This window comes from Mauremys reevesii, linkage group 22 (genome assembly GCF_016161935.1).
Source record: "Mauremys reevesii isolate NIE-2019 linkage group 22, ASM1616193v1, whole genome shotgun sequence".
Lineage (NCBI taxonomy): Eukaryota > Metazoa > Chordata > Testudines > Geoemydidae > Mauremys > Mauremys reevesii.
The window spans coordinates 24,043,516-24,060,948 of record NC_052644.1 but is presented as its reverse complement, the minus strand read 5'-3'; the positions used below and the strand labels follow the sequence as shown (position 1 = coordinate 24,060,948).

General features: G+C 72.3%; 1 protein-coding gene across 1 annotated transcript in view; it reads left to right on the top strand.

Annotated features, from left to right (window-relative positions):
• The window catches only part of CACNA1F (calcium voltage-gated channel subunit alpha1 F), a 64,847-nt gene that overhangs the window by 24,729 nt on the left and 22,685 nt on the right, over positions 1 to 17,433 (top strand). Inside the window, 14 exon segments of the mRNA XM_039509858.1 lie at positions 3,197 to 3,404; positions 5,866 to 5,986; positions 6,514 to 6,601; positions 7,099 to 7,153; positions 7,656 to 7,716; positions 8,067 to 8,199; positions 9,325 to 9,454; positions 9,801 to 9,860; positions 10,128 to 10,234; positions 10,705 to 10,792; positions 12,480 to 12,587; positions 13,183 to 13,235; positions 15,579 to 15,725; positions 15,889 to 16,090. Of these exon segments, the coding sequence (XP_039365792.1) occupies positions 3,197 to 3,404; positions 5,866 to 5,986; positions 6,514 to 6,601; positions 7,099 to 7,153; positions 7,656 to 7,716; positions 8,067 to 8,199; positions 9,325 to 9,454; positions 9,801 to 9,860; positions 10,128 to 10,234; positions 10,705 to 10,792; positions 12,480 to 12,587; positions 13,183 to 13,235; positions 15,579 to 15,725; positions 15,889 to 16,090 (1,561 nt within the window).

The following is a 17,433-nucleotide window of genomic DNA, read 5'->3' as shown; positions in this document are numbered from 1 at the left end:
ATGTGAGGATGGGCCAGCAGCTGGGTACTGGGTGTGGGGCTGGGCCGGGCATGGGAGGGGCACGGGAACAGGCCATGGGGCCGGGCTGGATGTGAGGATGGGCCAGCAGCTGGGTACTGGGTGTGGGGCTGGGCCGGGCATGGGAGGGGCACGGGAACAGGCCATGGGGCTGGGCTGGATGTGGGGCTGGGCCAGCAGCTGGGTACTGGGTGTGGGGCTGGGCCGGGCATGGGAGGGGCACGGGAACAGGCCATGGGGCCGGGCTGGATGTGAGGATGGGCCAGCAGCTGGGTACTGGGTGTGGGGCTGGGCCGGGCATGGGAGGGGCACCGGCACAGGCCAGGGGGCCGGGCTGGATGTGCGGATGGGCCAGCAGCTGGGTACTGGGTGTGGGGCTGGGCCGGGCATGGGAGGGGCACGGGAACAGGCCATGGGGCCGGGCTGGATGTGAGGATGGGCCAGCAGCTGGGTACTGGGTGTGGGGCTGGGCCGGGCATGGGAGGGGCACGGGAACAGGCCATGGGGCCGGGCTGGATGTGAGGATGGGCCAGCAGCTGGGTACTGGGTGTGGGGCTGGGCCGGGCATGGGAGGGGCACGGGAACAGGCCATGGGGCCGGGCTGGATGTGGGGATGGGCCAGCAGCTGGGTACTGGGTGTGGGGCTGGGCCGGGCATGGGAGGGGCACGGGAACAGGCCATGGGGCCGGGCTGGATGTGAGGATGGGCCAGCAGCTGGGTACTGGGTGTGGGGCTGGGCCGGGCATGGGAGGGCACGGAACAGGCCATGGGGCCGGGCTGGATGTGAGGATGGGCCAGCAGCGGGGTACTGGGTGTGGGGCTGGGCCGGGCATGGGAGGGGCACGGGAACAGGCCATGGGGCTGGGCTGGATGTGGGGATGGGCCAGCAGCTGGGTACTGGGTGTGGGGCTGGGCCGGGCATGGGAGGGGCACGGGAACAGGCCATGGGGCCGGGCTGGATGTGAGGATGGGCCGGGCATGGGGCACTGGGTGTGGGGCCGGGCCGGCCGTGGTAGGGGCCGTGTATTAGCCGTGGGGCCGGGCTGGCAGTGGGGCTGGCAGTGGGGCTGGGCCGGGCATGGGGTACTGGGTGTGGGGCCGGGCATGGGGTACTGGGTGTGGGGCTGGGCCGGGCATGGGAGGGGCACGGGAACAGGCCATGGGGCCGGGCTGGATGTGAGGATGGGCCAGCAGCTGGGTACTGGGTGTGGGGCTGGGCCGGGCATGGGAGGGGCACGGGAACAGGCCATGGGGCTGGGCTGGATGTGGGGCTGGGCCAGCAGCTGGGTACTGGGTGTGGGGCTGGGCCGGGCATGGGAGGGGCACGGAACAGGCCATGGGGCCGGGCTGGATGTGAGGATGGGCCAGCAGCTGGGTACTGGGTGTGGGGCTGGGCCGGGCATGGGAGGGGCACGGAACAGGCCATGGGGCCGGGCTGGATGTGGGGATGGGCCAGCAGCTGGGTACTGGGTGTGGGGCTGGGCCGGGCATGGGAGGGCACGGAACAGGCCATGGGGCCGGGCTGGAGGTGCGGATGGGCCAGCAGCTGGGTACTGGGTGTGGGGCTGGGCCGGGCATGGGAGGGGCACGGGAACAGGCCATGGGGCCGGGCTGGATGTGGGGATGGGCCAGCAGCTGGGTACTGGGTGTGGGGCTGGGCCGGGCATGGGAGGGGCACGGAACAGGCCATGGGGCCGGGCTGGATGTGAGGATGGGCCAGCAGCTGGGGACTGGGTGTGGGGCTGGTCCGGGCCTCGGAGGGGCACGGAACAGGCCATGGGGCCGGGCTGGATGTGAGGATGGGCCAGCAGCTGGGTACTGGGTGTGGGGCTGGGCCGGGCATGGGAGGGGCACGGGAACAGGCCATGGGGCTGGGCTGGATGTGGGGATGGGCCAGCAGCTGGGTACTGGGTGTGGGGCTGGGCCGGGCATGGGAGGGGCACGGGAACAGGCCATGGGGCCGGGCTGGATGTGGGGATGGGCCGGGCCAGGGGCTCTGGGTGTGGGGCCGGGCCGGCCGTGGTAGGGGCCGTGTATTAGCCGTGGGGCCGGGCTGGCAGTGGGGCTGGCAGTGGGGCTGGGTCGGGCGTGGGGTACTGGGTGTGGGGCCGGGCATGGGGTACTGGGTGTGGGGCCAGGTCAGGCGTGGGGATGGGCTGGGCGTGGGGCCGGACTGGGTGTGGGGCCGGGCTGGCTGTGGGCGGGGCACGGTAACTGGCCATGGGGCTGGGCTGGACGTGGGGATGGGCCGGGAGTTGGGTACTGGGCATGGGGCCGGGCCGGCTGTGGTAGGGGCCGTGTATTAGCTGTGGGGCTGGGCTGGGCGTGGGGTACTGGGTGTGGGGCTAGGCCGGCCGTGGTAGGGGCTGTGTATTAGCCGTGGGGCCGGGCTGGGCGTGGGGCCGGGCTGGGCGTGGGGTACTGGCTGTGGGGCCGGGCTGGGCGTGGGGCCGGGCTGGGCGTGGGGTACTGGCTGTGGGGCTGGGTCGGGCGTGGGGCCGGGCTGGGCGTGGGGTACTGGCCATGGGGCCAGCTGGGCGTGGGGTACTGGCTGTGGGGCTGGGTCGGGCGTGGGGTACTGGCCGTGGGGGCGGGTCGGGCGTGGGGTACTGGCTGTGGGGCCGGCTGGGCGTGGGGTACTGGCTGTGGGGCTGGGTCGGGCGTGGGGTACTGGCCGTGGGGCTGGGTCGGGCGTGGGGCCGGGCTGGCCGTGGGAGGGCGCGTAACCGGCCGTGGGAGGGCACTGGGGCCGGGCTGGGCGTGGGGTACTGGCCGTGGGGCTGGGTCGGGCGTGGGGCCGGCACTGGGGCTGGGTCGGGCGTGGGGTACTGCCCGTGGGGCCGGGCTGGCTGTGGGGCCGGCCCGGCCGTGGAGGCGCGTAACCGGCCGTGGGAGGCGCGGTAACCGCCGTGGGGCTGGGTCGGGCGTGGGGCCGGGCTGGCTGTGGGGCCGGCCCGGCCGTGGGAGGCGCGTAACCGGCCGTGGGGCTGGGTCGGGCGGGGGGCCGGGCTGGGCGTGGGGTACTGGCCGTGGGGCCGGGCTGGGCGTGGGGCACTGGCCGTGGGAGGCGCGTAACCGGCCGTGGGGCTGGGTCGGGCGTGGGGCCGGGCTGGGCGTGGGGCACTGGCCGTGGGAGGGGCGCGGTAACCGGCCGTGGGTCGCCTCGCCTGCCCCCCAGGCACTGGGCGTCGCTGAGTAACCTGGTGGCCTCGCTGCTGAACTCCATGAAATCCATCGCGTCCCTGCTGCTGCTGCTCTTCCTCTTCATCATCATCTTCTCCCTGCTGGGGATGCAGCTCTTCGGCGGCAAGTTCAACTTCGACGAGACCCAGACCAAGCGCAGCACGTTCGACACCTTCCCGCAGGCGCTGCTCACCGTCTTCCAGGTACCCCCCCGGGACCCCCCCTGGAGCCCCCCCGGGACCCCCCTGGGACCCCCCCGTCCGCCTCCCCCTGGGACCCACCCCCGCACCCCCACCTTCGACACCTTCCCGCAGGCCCTGCTCACCGTCTTCCAGGTACCCCGAGCCCCGGACCCCTGGGACCCCTGTCCGCCTCCCCTGGGACCCACCCCGCACCCCCACCTTCGACACCTTCCCGCCGGCGCTGCTCACCGTCTTCCAGGTACCCCCGGGACCCCTGAGCCCCCGGGACCCCTGGGACCCCCGTCCGCCTCCCTGGGACCCACCCGGCACCCCACCTTCGACACCTTCGCAGGCGCTGCTCACCGTCTTCCAGGTACCCCGAGCCCCGGGACCCCTGGGACCCCTGGGGCCCCGTCCGCCTCCCCTGGGACCCACCCCGGCACCCCCACCTTCGACACCTTCGCAGGCGCTGCTCACCGTCTTCCAGGTACCCCGGAGCCCCCGGGACCCCTGGGACCCCGTCCGCCTCCCCTGGGACCCACCCCGGCACCCCACCTTCGACACCTTCCGCAGGCGCTGCTCACCGTCTTCCAGGTACCCCGGGACCCCTGAGCCCCGTCCGCCTCCCCTGGGACCCACCCGGCACCCCACCTTCGACACCTTCGCAGGCGCTGCTCACCGTCTTCCAGGTACCCCAGGACCCCAGGACCCCTGAGCCCCAGGACCCCTGGGACCCCACCTTCGACTCCTTCGCGCCGGCGCTGCTCCCCTTCTTCCAGGTACCCCCGGAGCCCCCCCTGGTTCCCCCCTGGGACCCCCCCGTCCGCCTCCCCCTGGGACCCACCCTGGCACCCCACCTTCGACACCTTCCGCAGGCGCTGCTCACCGTCTTCCAGGTACCCCGGAGCCCCTAGGGCCCCGGGACCCCTGGGGCCCCCGTCCGCCTCCCCTGGGACCCACCCGGCACCCCACCTTCGACACCTTCCGCAGGCGCTGCTCACCGTCTTCCAGGTACCCCCCGGAGCCCCCTGGGACCCCCGTCCGCCTCCCCTGGGACCCACCCCGGCACCCCACCTTCGACACCTTCCGCAGGCGCTGCTCACCGTCTTCCAGGTACCCCAGGCCCCTGGAGCCCCCTGGGACCCCCGTCCGCCTCCCCTGGGACCCACCCCGGCACCCCCACCTTCGACACCTTCCCGCAGGTGCTGCTCACCGTCTTCCAGGTACCCCCCGGAGCCCCCCCGGGAACCCCCCGGGGCCCCCCGTCCGCCTCCCCCCAGGGCTCCCCTGGCACCCCCACCTTCGACACTGTGACAAAGTGGGAGTGTTCTTAATGTTGGTGCCTCAGTTTCCCCTCTGCAGTTCTTAAGTCTCCAGTTGGTGGATCGGGGGGGGGGGGGTTGCTGCAGAGCGAGGGGCCAGTGCACCGAAATGCCTGACACTGTCTCCTGGCAACTGCTGGCCTGGGCCCCCCCCCTCCGCAAGGTGCCGACTGAAGGTGCTGGAGACAAAGGGGCCAGGAGACCCCCTGGCCCAGGAAAGGGGCTGAGCAGAGGAGGGGCTGGGGGGGGTCAGTCTGGAGCTGGCTGGGGATGAGGAGTGAGGGCAGACGGGGGGGTCTGGCTCACTGCCCCCCAGGATGGACCCGGCCGAGGGGTTTGGTTCTCTAGCTGTCCCGGGGGCCCCGGCACTGCTCCCCACAAAGCCAGGCAGGACTCTGGGAGCCTCCTCTCCCTCGGAGCAGCCTGGCTGCAGGGCAAGACGCTCCCACGGCTTCACCTCCGGGGTCTCTCCTGGGAGCGTTCGGCCTCCTCGGCCCCCCCGTGCGCTTCCCCCAGCGAGTCCCCCCGGCGGGGTCCTGGGGGGCCACAGGGTCCTGCCCCCCCCCTGCGCAGGCAGACGTGACTCTCAGCCAGCCGGGGACACAGAGGTTTATTCGATGCCAGGAACAGGGGCTAACACAGAGCTTGTAGGTACCGCGAGCCGGACCCCTCGGCCGGGTCCATCCTGGGGGGCAGTGAGCCAGACCCCCACGTTTGCCCTCACTCCTCGCCCCCAGCCAGCTCCACACTGACCCCCCCCAGCCCCTCCTCTGCTCAGCCCCTTTCCCGGGCCAGGGGGTCTCCTGACCCCTTTGTCTCCAACACCTTCAGTCGGCACCTTGTGGGGGGGGGGGGCCGCCAGGCCAGCAGTTGCCAGGAGACAGTGTCAGGCATTTCGGTGCACTGGCCCCTCGCTCTGCAGCAACCCCCCCCCGATCCCCCCTCCTGGAGACTTAAGAACTGCAGAGGGGAAACTGAGGCACCCACAGCGTATTCAGAGCAAACATTCAGAACATTCCCAGTTTGCCACAGGCCCCTTCCCGCGCGCTCTGCTCACTGACATCCAGGTGCCCCCCCCAGGGTCACTCCCCTGGGATCCCCCGCTCCCCCAGGGGGCCACGCCAGCCCCTGCCCCCCACTGACGGCTGCCTGGCCCCCAGATCCTGACGGGCGAGGACTGGAACGCGGTGATGTACGACGGGATCATGGCGTACGGGGGGCCGCACTTCCCCGGCATGCTGGTCTGCGTCTACTTCATCATCCTCTTCATCTGCGGCAACTGTACCCGCCAGGCGGGGGCTGCTGGGGGCGGGGGGGCTGCAGGGGGCCGGGGCCAGGGGGGGGGGGGGGCCAGGGCAGGGGGCTACAAGGGGCCAGGGCAGGGGCTGCAGGGGCCGGGGCCAGGGGTGGGGCTAGAGGGCCAGGGCAGGGGGCTACAAGGGGCCAGGGCAGGGGCTGCAGGGGCCGGGCCAGGGGTGGGGGCTATAGAGGGCCAGGGCAGGGGCTACAGGGGCCAGGGCAGGGGCTGCAGGGGCCGGGGCCAGGGGTGGGGGCTATAGAGGGCCAGGGCAGGGGCTACAGGGGCCAGGGCAGGGGGCTGCAGGGGCTGGGGCAGTGGCTGGCGGGGAGGGGAGTTGACAGGCAGCTGGCGGCTAGTGGGGGTGGAGGGGGGTGTATCAGGAGCTGGTGGCAGGAGGGTGGGGGGCTCTGGAGCCAGGCAGTGGCGTGGGGGGGCTGACACGGGGGGTGAGTGGATTTGGGGTGGGGCTGGGACCCCTGCACCCCCATTTTCCTGAGCCCCCCCCCAGACATCCTGCTGAACGTCTTCCTGGCCATTGCTGTGGACAATCTGGCCGATGGGGACAACATCAACTCGTCCAAGGAGGAGAGCAGAAAGTGAGGGGCCCGGACACCTGGGTTCTCTCCCCGGGTCTGGGAGGGGAGTGGGGGCTGGTGGGTTAGAGCAGGGGGGGCTGGGAGCCAGGACTCCTGGGTTCTCCCCGGCTCTGGGAGAGGAGTGGGGGCTGGTGGTTAGAGCAGGGTGCGCTGGGAGCCAGGACTCCTGGGTTCTCCTCGGCTCTGGGAGAGGAGTGGGGGCTGGTGGTTAGAGCAGGGGGGGCTGGGAGCCAGGACTTCTGGGTTCTCTCCCTGGCTCTGGGAGGGGAGTGGGGGCTGGTGGTTAGAGCAGGGGGGGCTGGGAGCCCGGACTCCTGGGTTCTCCCCTGGCTCTGGGAGGGGAGTGGGGGCTGGTGGTTAGAGCAGGGGGGGCTGGGAGCCCGGACTCCTGGGTTCTCCCCTGGCTCTGGCAGGGGAGTGGGGTCGGCAGTGGGCTGAGCTCCCGGATGCCTGGGTTCTCTCCCCATCTCTGCTCCGAGCCCCCCTGTTCCCTGCAGGGGGAAGGCGGCGGATGAAGCCCAGGGCAGCGGCAGCCAGGATGGCAGCGTGAAGGTAAGAAGTGCCCCCCCCAGGGTGGGGCAGCCCAGCCCCCCCCCAATATCCCCTTCTCGCAGCCTCTTCTGTGTCCTTAGCCCGGGCCCCCTCTCTTCCGCCCTCTGCCCCACACTGGCCACAGTCCGGGGTCCCGGGGTCACACCCTGGCCCTAAACACCCCCCCCCCCCGCTGAACACGCAGCCCGTGGGGGGGGAACAGCCCCACCCGGCCCCGGGGGAGGCTCCGCCCCGGGTTGTTCAGCGCCAGGTGGCGAATGGCCCTTGTCAGCTGGGCTCCTCCATGGCACCCTGCCCCCGCTGGGTATCCGGGCAGCACCCTGGGGAAACCGAGGCACCGCACCACTCAGCCGAAGCTTTTCGCACAATTCTCTCTCTGTCACAAGGGGGCTCGGCCCGGGCGCTGGGGTTCCCACCAGGGGCAGGGGAGCTGGAATCCCCTGGGGGGGGTCTGGCTACCCCCCCATAGCGCAGACCAGGGCTCCTGCTGCTCTCTCCCCAGGTGCCGTGCGGGGAGGAGGAGGAGGAGGAGGAGGAGGAGGACGAAGGGAGTGAAGAAGGAGGTAGGAAGGGCGGCTGGGGGCGCCTTGGGGCAGAGGGCTTGGGAGGGTGCGGTCTCCCCTGGCTGTCCTGGGCCGGGCCATGGGGCAGGGCAGGGGGCTCAGCAGGGGGTGTTCTCCCCTCCGCCACTGGCACCTTTGAGATCTGTGGCTGCTGGTCGTGACCCTACTGTATTTTTAGATCCTATCATGATGAACAGGAACCCGGACACCTGGGTTCTCTGCTCGGGTCTGGGAGGGGGGTGGGAGCTGGTGGTTAGAGCAGGGGGGCCTGGGAGCCCGGACGCCTGGGTTCTCTGCTCGGGGAGGGGCTGGCTGGGCCCAGCGGGGCCCCACACCTGTCTGCCCCATAGGGGAGGAGGCCGAGGAGGGCGACCAGGAGAGCCTGGCCGAGTCCCACCTGGACAAGCTGGAGGAGGCGCCGACCGAGAAAGTGCTGCCCATCCCGGCTGGCAGCGCCTTCTTCATCCTGAGCAGCACCAACCCGTGAGTGCCGCGTGGGGCGGGGCCTGGATCCTCCGGCGGGGCAGGGAATGGGGCAGGGGCCTGGCCCCTCTGGGGGGCACCGGCTCCCACCCGGCCCCAGGGCAGGGGCTGGCTGGCTCTGGGGGGCAGGGAATGGGGCAGGGGTCTGTCCACTCTGGGGGGCACCAGCTCCCCCCCGGCCCCAGGGCAGGGGCTGGCTGGCTCGGGGGGGCAGGGAATGGGGCAGGGGTCTGTCCCCTCTGGGGGGCGCCGGCTCCCACCCGGCCCCAGGGCAGGGAGTGGCTGGCTGGGGGGCAGGGAATGGGGCAGGGGCCTGGCCCCTCTGGGGGGCGCCGGCTCCCACCCGGCCCCAGGGCAGGGGCTGGCTGGCTCCGGGGGGCAGGGAATGGGGCAGGGGTCTGTCCCCTCTGGGGAGCGCCGGCTCCCACCCGGCCCCAGGGCAGGGAGTGGCTGGCTGGGGGGCAGGGAATGGGGCAGGGTCTGTCCCCTCTGGGGCGCTCAGGGGACTGGCTGGCTCTGGGGGGCCGGGAATGGGGCAGGGGTCTGTCCCCTCTGGGGGGCGCCGGGTCCCACCCGACCCAGGGCAGGGACTGGCTGGCTCAGGGGGTGGGGAATGGGGCAGGGGCCTGTCCCCGCTGGGGGCGCGGGTCCCACCCGGCCCCAGGGCAGGAGTGGCTGGCTGGGGGCAGGGAATGGAGCAGGGGCCTGGGAATGGGGCAGGGGCCTGGCCCTCTGGGGACACGGGCTCCCCCCCCAGTGCCGGCTGGCTCAGGGGGGCGGGAATGGAGCAGGGGTCTGTCCCCTCTGGGGGGCGCCGGCTCCCACCCGGCCCCAGGGCGGGGACTGGCTGGCTCAGGGGGGCGGGAATGGAGCAGGGGTCTGGCCCCTCTGGGGGGTGCCGGCTGGCTCAGGGGGGCAGGGAATGGGGCAGGGGCCTGTCCCCTCTGGGGGGCGCCGGCTCCCACCCGGCCCCAGGGCGGGGCTGGCTGGCTCAGGGGGTGGGGAATGGGGCAGGGGCCTGTCCCCTCTGGGGGGCACCGGCTCCCACCCGGCCCCAGGGTGGGGACTGGCTGGCTCAGGGGGGTGGCGGTTCTGGGTCTGACCCCATCTCTCCTCTGCCCCCAGGCTCCGGGTGGGGTGTCACACCTTGATCCATCACCACATCTTCACCAACCTCATCCTCGTCTTCATCATCCTCAGCAGCATCTCGCTGGCCGCCGAGGACCCCATCCGGGCCCACTCCTTCCGCAACATCGTGAGGCCCCCGCCCGCCCCGGGGGCGGGGGGTGGTCTAAGGGGGGGGAAGGAGGAGGAGTGGGGATGGGGGATGGGTGGGGACCGGCACAGGATGGAGAAGAATGGGGTTGAGTGGAGATGGATGGGAGGGAGGAGTAGGGGGGTGAGGAAGGGGGCTGGATGGGGCAGGGGCCTGGGCAGGGTGGACAAGCAGGGGCACAGGGGAAGGGGGGGCACTGTGGTGGGGCAGATGGGCAGGACAGGGCAGGGGAGCAGGAGGGGACATTGGGGAAGGGTGGGGGGGCTGCCCCACATTGCCCGTTGACTCTCCCCCATGGCCTTGTCTTCCCGCCATCCCTGCTCAGATTCTGGGGTACTTCGACTATGCCTTCACCTCCATCTTCACCGTGGAGATCCTGCTCAAGGTACTGCCGGGGGGGCTGGGCGCCAGGACTCCTGGGTTCTCTCCTGGCTCTGGGAGGGGAGTGGGGTCTAGTGGTTAGAGCAGGGGGGCTGGGAGCCAGGACTCCTGGGTTCTCTCCTGGCTCTGGGAGGGGAGTGGGGTCTAGTGGTTAGAGCAGGGGCGGCTGGGAGCCAGGACTCCTGGGTTCTCTCCTGGTTCAGGGTGGGGAGTGGGGCCCAGGGGTCAGCACAGGCCTGGATTGACCCTCTTCCCCCCCCCGCCCCACCAGATGACAGCCTACGGCGCCTTCCTCCACAAAGGCTCCTTCTGCAGGAATTGGTTCAACCTGCTGGATCTGCTGGTCGTCAGCGTCTCCCTCATCTCCTTCGGGATCCAGTGAGTGGAGCAAGGGAGAGCGGCTCCTGGTGATGGGAGGCCAGGAGTACAGTGGCTGAATGGTGCTGTATGGGGCTGGGGGGGAGGGAAGGAGGGTTTGGGCACAGGAAGGATTGGTGGTGGCGGTGGGATCCGCCAGGGGTGGGAAGGATTGGTGGAGGCGATGGGATACGCCGGGGGTGGGAAGGATTGGTGGAGGCGATGGGATACGCCGGGGGTGGGAAGGATTGGTGGAGGCGGTAGGATCCGCCGGGGTGGAAAGGATTGGTGGAGGCGGTGGGATACGCCGGGGTGGGAAGGATTGGTGGAGGCGGTGGGATCTGCCGGGGGTGGGAAGGATTGGTGGAGGAGGTGGGATACGCCGGGGTGGGAAGGATTGGTGGAGGCGGTGGGATATGATGGGGGCAGGCGGTACCGGGTAGGGGAGTTGGGGAACTCCCCCCAATGTCTGATCCCCACTCCCCACCCAGCTCCAGCGCCATCTCTGTGGTGAAGATTTTGCGGGTGCTGCGCGTGCTGCGGCCTCTGCGAGCCATCAACCGGGCCAAGGGCCTGAAGGTGAGGGGGGCGCTGGGGGGCAGCGCTCGGGGCTAGTGCAGAGGTGGGAGGGCTGAAGGTGAGGGGGCGCTGGGGCAGCGCTCAGGGGCTGGTGCAGAGGGCTGGGAGGGCTGAAGGTGAGGGGGTCGCTGGGGCAGCGCTCGGGGGGGCTGGTGCACCGGGCTGGGAGGGGCTGAAGGTGAGGGGCGCTGGGGCAGCGCTGGGCTGGTGCAGAGGGCTGGGAGGCTGAAGGTGAGGGGCGCTGGGGGCAGCGCCCGGGGCTGGTGCACAGGGCTGGGAGGCTGAAGGTGAGGCGCTGGGGGCAGCGCTGGGGCTGGTGCAGAGGGCTGGGAGGGCTGGTGAGGGGGCGCTGGGGGCAGCGCTGGGGCTGGTGCACAGGCTGGGAGGGGCTGAAGGTGAGGGGGCGCTGGGGGCAGCGCTGGGGCTGGGTGCAGAGGGTGGAGGGGCTGAAGGTGGGGCGCTGGGGCAGCGCGCAGAGGTGGAGGGCTGACAGTGAGGGGCGCTGGGGCAGCGCTGGGGCTGGTGCACAGGGCTGGGAGGGCTGAAGGTGAGGGGGCGCTGGGGCAGCGCTGGGGCTGGTGCACAGGGCTGGGAGGCTGAAGGTGAGGGGCGCTGGGGCAGCGCCTGGTGCAGAGGGCTGGGAGGCTGAAGGTGAGGCGCTGGGGCAGCGCTCGGGGCTGGTGCACAGGCTGGGAGGCTGAAGGTGAGGGGGCGCTGGGGCAGCGCTCGGGGGCTGGTGCAGAGGGCTGGGGGGCTGAAGGTGGGGCGCTGGGGCAGCGCTGGGGCTGGTGCCCAGGGCTGGGAGGGGCTGAAGGTGAGGGGGGGCGCTGGGGCAGCGCTCGGGGCTGGTGCAGAGGTGGGAGGGCTGAAGGTGAGGGGGCGCTGGGGCAGCGCAAGGTGCAGAGGTGGGAGGGCTGAAGGTGAGGCGCTGGGGCAGCGCTCGCTGGTGCACAGGGCTGGGAGGGGCTGAAGGTGAGGCGCTGGGGGCAGCTCGGGGGCTGGTGCACAGGGCTGGGAGGGGCTGAAGGTGAGGGGCGCTGGGGGCAGCGCAGAGGGCTGGGAGGGGCTGAAGGTGAGGCGCTGGGGGCAGCTGGGGCTGGTGCACAGGGCTGGGAGGGCTGAAGGTGGGGCGCTGGGGCAGCGCTCGGGGGCTGGTGCACAGGCTGGGAGGGCTGAAGGTGGGGCGCTGGGGGCAGCGCTTGCAGAGGGCTGGGAGGCTGAAGGTGAGGGCGCTGGGGGCAGCGGGGGCAGGCTGAAGGTGAGGGGCGCTGGGGCAGGTGAGGCGCTGGGGCGGCGCTGGAGGGCTGAAGGTGAGGGGCGCTGGGGGCGGCGCTGGGGCTGGTGCAGAGGTGGGAGGGGCTGGGTGAGGGGGCACTGGGGCAGCACTGGGGCTGGTGCAGAGGGCTGGGAGGAGCTGAAGGTGAGGGCGCTGGGGCAGCGCTGGGGCTGGCACAGGGCTGGGAGGCTGAAGGTGAGGCGCTGGGGGCAGCGCTGGCTGGGAGGGCTGAAGGTGAGGCGCTGGGGCAGCGCTTGGGGGTGCAGAGGTGGGAGGGGCTGAAGGTGAGGGGTCGCTGGGGGCGCGCTCGGGGTGGGAGGGGCTGCAGGGCCAGGGATGCTGTGATGTGGGGCACCGAGGGGTGCGGGGGGGGTCGCTGTGTGGCAGGGGTCTCACCCCCGCCCCTCCCAGCACGTGGTCCAGTGCGTCTTCGTGGCCATTCGCACCATCGGCAACATCATGATCGTCACCACCCTGCTGCAGTTCATGTTCGCCTGCATCGGGGTGCAGCTCTTCAAGGTGAGCCCCCCGTGGGGCCCCCCGCCCCACCCTGTTCCCAGTGCCCCGCCCCCTGTGGGGCCCGCAGCCCCACCCCTGTGGCCCGCCCTGGGGGCCCCAGCCCCCGCCCCTGTGGGCCCGCAGCCCCACCCCTAGGGCCCCGCCCCTCAGCGCCCTGCCCCCTGTGGGGCCCGCAGCCCCGCCCCCTGCCCCCTCTGGGGCCCGCAGCCCCACCCTGTTCCCAGCGCCCCGCCCCCAGCACCCCACCACCCGCGGGGCCCCCAGCACCCCAACCCCCTGTGGGGCTCCCAGCCCAGCCCCTAGGGCTCTGCCCCCCCAGCCCAGCCTCCAGTGCCCCACCCCCTGAGGGCCCCCCAGGGGGGTTACGTGGGTGTGGGGCTGGTGGGGCAGGAGGAAGTGGGGAAGAAGGGGCGGGGTTATGTGGGGCTGGGGTGTGGGGCAGGCAGGGGCAGAGGCGGGAGGAGGTTGGGGAGCGGGGTTACGTGGATGTGGGGCTGGCGGGGGCAGGAGGAGGTGCGGGGAGAAGGGGCGGGGGGGTTATGTGTGGGAGGCAGGGGCGGGGGGGGTCTGAACCCAGCCCCACGGCTCTCCCCAGGGCAAATTCTCCAGCTGCACGGACGAGGCCAAGCACACGCCAGAGGAATGCAAGTATGTCCCCCCGGCTCCTTCACCCCCGCCCAGCCAGGGACCCCCGGCTCCTTCACATCCCCGCCCAGCCAGGGACCCCCGGCTCCTTCATCCCCCACCCAGCCAGGGACCCCGGCTCCTTCATCCCCGCCCAGCCAGGGACCCCGGCTCCTTCATCCCCCCGCCCAGCCAGGGACCCCCGGCTCCTTCATCCCCCGCCCAGCCAGGGACCCCGGCTCCTTCACCCCCGCCCAGCCAGGGACCCCCGGCTCCTTCACACCCCGCCCAGCCAGGGACCCCCGGCTCCTTCATCCCCCGCCCAGGCAGGGACCCCCCTCGGCTCCTTCACCCTGCCCAGCCAGGACACCCCCGGCTCCTTCACCCCCGCCCAGCCAGGGACCCCCGGCTCCTTCACCCCCGCCCAGCCAGGGACCCACCCCGGCTCCTTCACTCCCGCCCAGCCAGGACCCACCCCGGCTCCTTCACACCCCCGCCCAGCCAGGGACCCACCCCGGCTCCTTCATCCCCGCCCAGGCAGGGACCCCCGGCTCCTTCACCCCCGCCCAGCCAGGGACACCCCCGGCTCCTTCACCCCCGCCCAGCCAGGACCCCCGACTCCTTCACCCCTCCCGCCCAGCCAGGGACCCCCGGCTCCTTCACCCCCGCCCAGCCAGGGACCCACCCCGGCTCCTTCACCCCCGCCCAGCCAGGACCCCCGGCTCCTTCACCCCCGCCCAGCCAGGACCCACCCGGCTCCTTCACCCCCGCCCAGCCAGGACCCCCGGCTCCTTCACCCCCCCGCCCAGCCAGGGACACCCCCCCCAGCTCCTTCACCCCCGCCCAGCCAGGACCCCAGCTCCTTCACCCCGCCCAGCCAGGGACACCCCGGCTCCTTCACCCCCGCCCAGCCAGGGGACACCCCAGCTCCTTCACCCCCGCCCAGCCAGGACCCCCGGCTCCTTCACCCCCCCGCCCAGCCAGGGACCCCCACCCCGGCTCTTTCACCCCGCCCAGCCAGAGATCCCCCATCCCAGCCCCCCGTCCCCCCCTCAGCTGCCTCCGGGGTCAGGGGGTCGTGGGTAGGGGCTGGGATCAGGAGCTGGTTGCTGGGATGGGGTTCAGGGGGGCTGGGCCGGGGGTCAGAGTTTGGGGTCTGAGATTGGGGGCCGGGTGTCACGGGGCCGGGGGTTGGGCTGTTGTCTGGGTGACCAGGCTGGGGGGGGACTCAGGCCGGGGGGGTGCTGGGCTCTGGTTGTCTGGGTGACCAGGCTGGGGCGGGGCTCAGGCCGGGGTGCTGGGCTCTGGTTGTCGGGGTGACTGGCTGGGGGCGGGGCTTAGGCCGGGGGTGCTGGGCTCTGGTTGTCGGGGTGACCAGCCGGGGGCAGGGCTCAGGCCGGGGGTGCTGGGCTCTGGTTGTCGGGGTGACTGGCTGGGGGGGGGCTCAGGCCAGGGGGTGCTGGGCTCTGGTTGTCGGGGTGACCTGGCTGGGGGGGGGCTCAGGCCGGGGGTGCTGGGCTCTGGTTGTCTGGGTGACCAGGCTGGGGCGGCTCAGGCCGGGGTGCTGGGCTCTGGTTGTCGGGGTGACCAGGCTGGGGGCTCAGGCCGGGGGTGCTGGGCTCTGGTTGTCGGGGTGACCAGCCGGGGCAGGGCTTAGGCCGGGGTGCTGAGCTCTGGTTGTCGGGGTGACTGGCTGGGGGGGCGGGGTTTAGGCCGGGGTGCTGGGCTCTGGTTGTCTGGGTGACTGGCTGGGGGGGCGGGGTTTAGGCCGGGGGTGCTGGGCTCTGGTTGTCGGGTGACCAGGCTGGGGCTCAGGCCGGGGTGCTGGGCTCTGGTTGTCTGGTTGACCAGGCTGGGGGGGGCTCAGGCAAGGGGGTGCTGGGCTCTGGTTGTCGGGGTGACTGGCTGGGGGGGGCTCAGGCCAGGGGGTGCTGAGCTCTGGTTGTCGGGGTGACTGGCTGGGGCGGGGCTTAGGCCGGGGTGCTGGGCTCTGGTTGTCGGGGTGACCAGCCAGGGGCGGGGCTCAGGCCGGGGGTGCTGGGCTCTGGTTGTCGGGGTGACCAGCCGGGGGGCTGCTGGGGCTCTGATAGTCGGGGTGACCAGCCGGGGGGGCGGGGCTTAGGCCGGGGGGAGCTGGGCTCTGGTTGTCGGGGTGACCAGGCTGGGGGTTCAGGCCGGGGGTGCTGGGCTCTGGTTGTCGGGGTGACCAGCCGGGGGGCTGCTGGGGCTCTGGTTGTCGGGGTGACCAGCCGGGGGGGCGGGGCTTAGGCCGGGGGGGTGCTGGGCTCTGGTTGTCGGGGTGACCAGGCCGGGGGTTGGCACATCGGGGTCCGTTCTCCCCCCCGCTGACGCCCACCCGCCCCCCAGGGGCACGTTCATCGTGTACAAGGACGGGGACGTGGGGCACCCCATGGTGCGTGAGCGGATCTGGCACAACAGCGACTTCAACTTCGACAACGTCCTGTCCGGCATGATGGCCCTGTTCACGGTCTCCACCTTCGAGGGCTGGCCCAGGTGCGCCTGGCGCCGGGGGGCTGGGGGGAGATGGGGGGCTGGGGAAAGTGAGAGGGAGCTGGCAGGTCCTGGGGGAGCTGGAGGGTGGGGAGATGGGGGGCATGTGGAGTGGGAGGAGCTGGGGGATCCCTGGGGGTCCCCATCTCACCCCCCCGCCCCCCAGCCTGCTGTACAAGGCGATCGACGCCAACGGGGAGAACCAAGGCCCCATCTACAACTACCGGGTGGAGATCTCCGTCTTCTTCATCGTCTACATCATCATCATCGCCTTCTTCATGATGAACATCTTCGTGGGCTTCGTCATCATCACCTTCCGCGCCCAGGGCGAGCAGGAGTACCGCAACTGCGAGCTGGACAAGAACCAGGTACTGCCCCACGGCCTGCCCCCCGCCTGCCCCCCGGCTACCCCACGGCCTGCCCGACCGCCTGCCCCACGGCCCCCCCCAGCCCCTTCCGCGCCCAGGGCGAGCAGGAGTACCGCAACTGCGAGCTGGACAAGAACCAGGTACTGCCCCACGGCCTGCCCCACGGCCCCCCCCCAGCCCCTTCCGCGCCCAGGGCGAGCAGGAGTACCGCAACTGCGAGCTGGACAAGAACCAGGTACTGCCCCACGGCCTGCCCCACGGCCTGCCCCACGGCCCCCAGCCCCTGCCGGGCCCCGGGCGCGCAGGCGTACCGCCCCTGCGAGCTTGCCAAGAACCAGCTACTGCCCCACGGCCTGCCCCACGGCCTGCCCCACGGCCCCCCCCAGCCCCTTCCGCGCCCAGGGCGAGCAGGAGTACCGCAACTGCGAGCTGGACAAGAACCAGGTACTGCCCCACGGCCTGCCCCACGGCCTGCCCCCCGCCTGCCCCACGGCCCCCCCCAGCCCCTTCCGCGCCCAGGGCGAGCAGGAGTACCGCAACTGCGAGCTGGACAAGAACCAGGAACTGCCCCACAGCCTGCCCCCGCCTGCCCCACCTGCCCCCGCCTGCCCCACGGCCTGCCCCATGGCCCCCAGCCCCTTCGCGCCCAGGGCGAGCAGTACCGCAACTGCGAGCTGGACAAGAACCAGGTACTGCCCCCGCCTGCCCCACGGCCTCCGCAGCCCCAGCCCCCCAGCACCTTCCGCGCCCAGGGCGAGCAGGAGAACCGCAGCTGCGAGCTGGACAAGAACCAGGTACTGCCCCACGGCCTGCCCCCCGGACTGCCCCCCGCCTGCCCCACGGCCCCTCCCAGCCCCCCCGGCACCTTCCGCGCCCAGGGCGAGCAGGAGAACCGCAGCTGTGAGCTGGACTGGAACCGGGTACCTGTCCAGGGCGACCAGATGTCCCGGTTTTATAGGGTCAGTCCCAATATTTGGGGCTTTTTCTTATATAGGCACCTGTTACCCTCCCCGCCCCCACTCCCATCCCAGTTTTTCACACTTGCTGTCTGACCCTAACCCTGTGCCCCTATCCCCAGTGTGGCAAGTGTGGGGGAGGGGAGCCTGTTTCAGGGGCAGGGTGTGGGGTACCCCATTGTCCCTAACCCCATCCCCCAAGATGCAGTGCGTGGGGTGGGGCATGGAGGGACTGCTCAATGGGAGGGGAGGTGGGTCTCCGTGGGAGGGACAGCTCAGAGGGGGGCCGGGGGGGGCTGGTGTGGGCCACGGCTCCGAGGGGGGCCGGGTGTGGGGCACGGCTCAGGGGGGGGCCGGGTGTGGGGCACAGCTCAGAGTGGGGCCGGG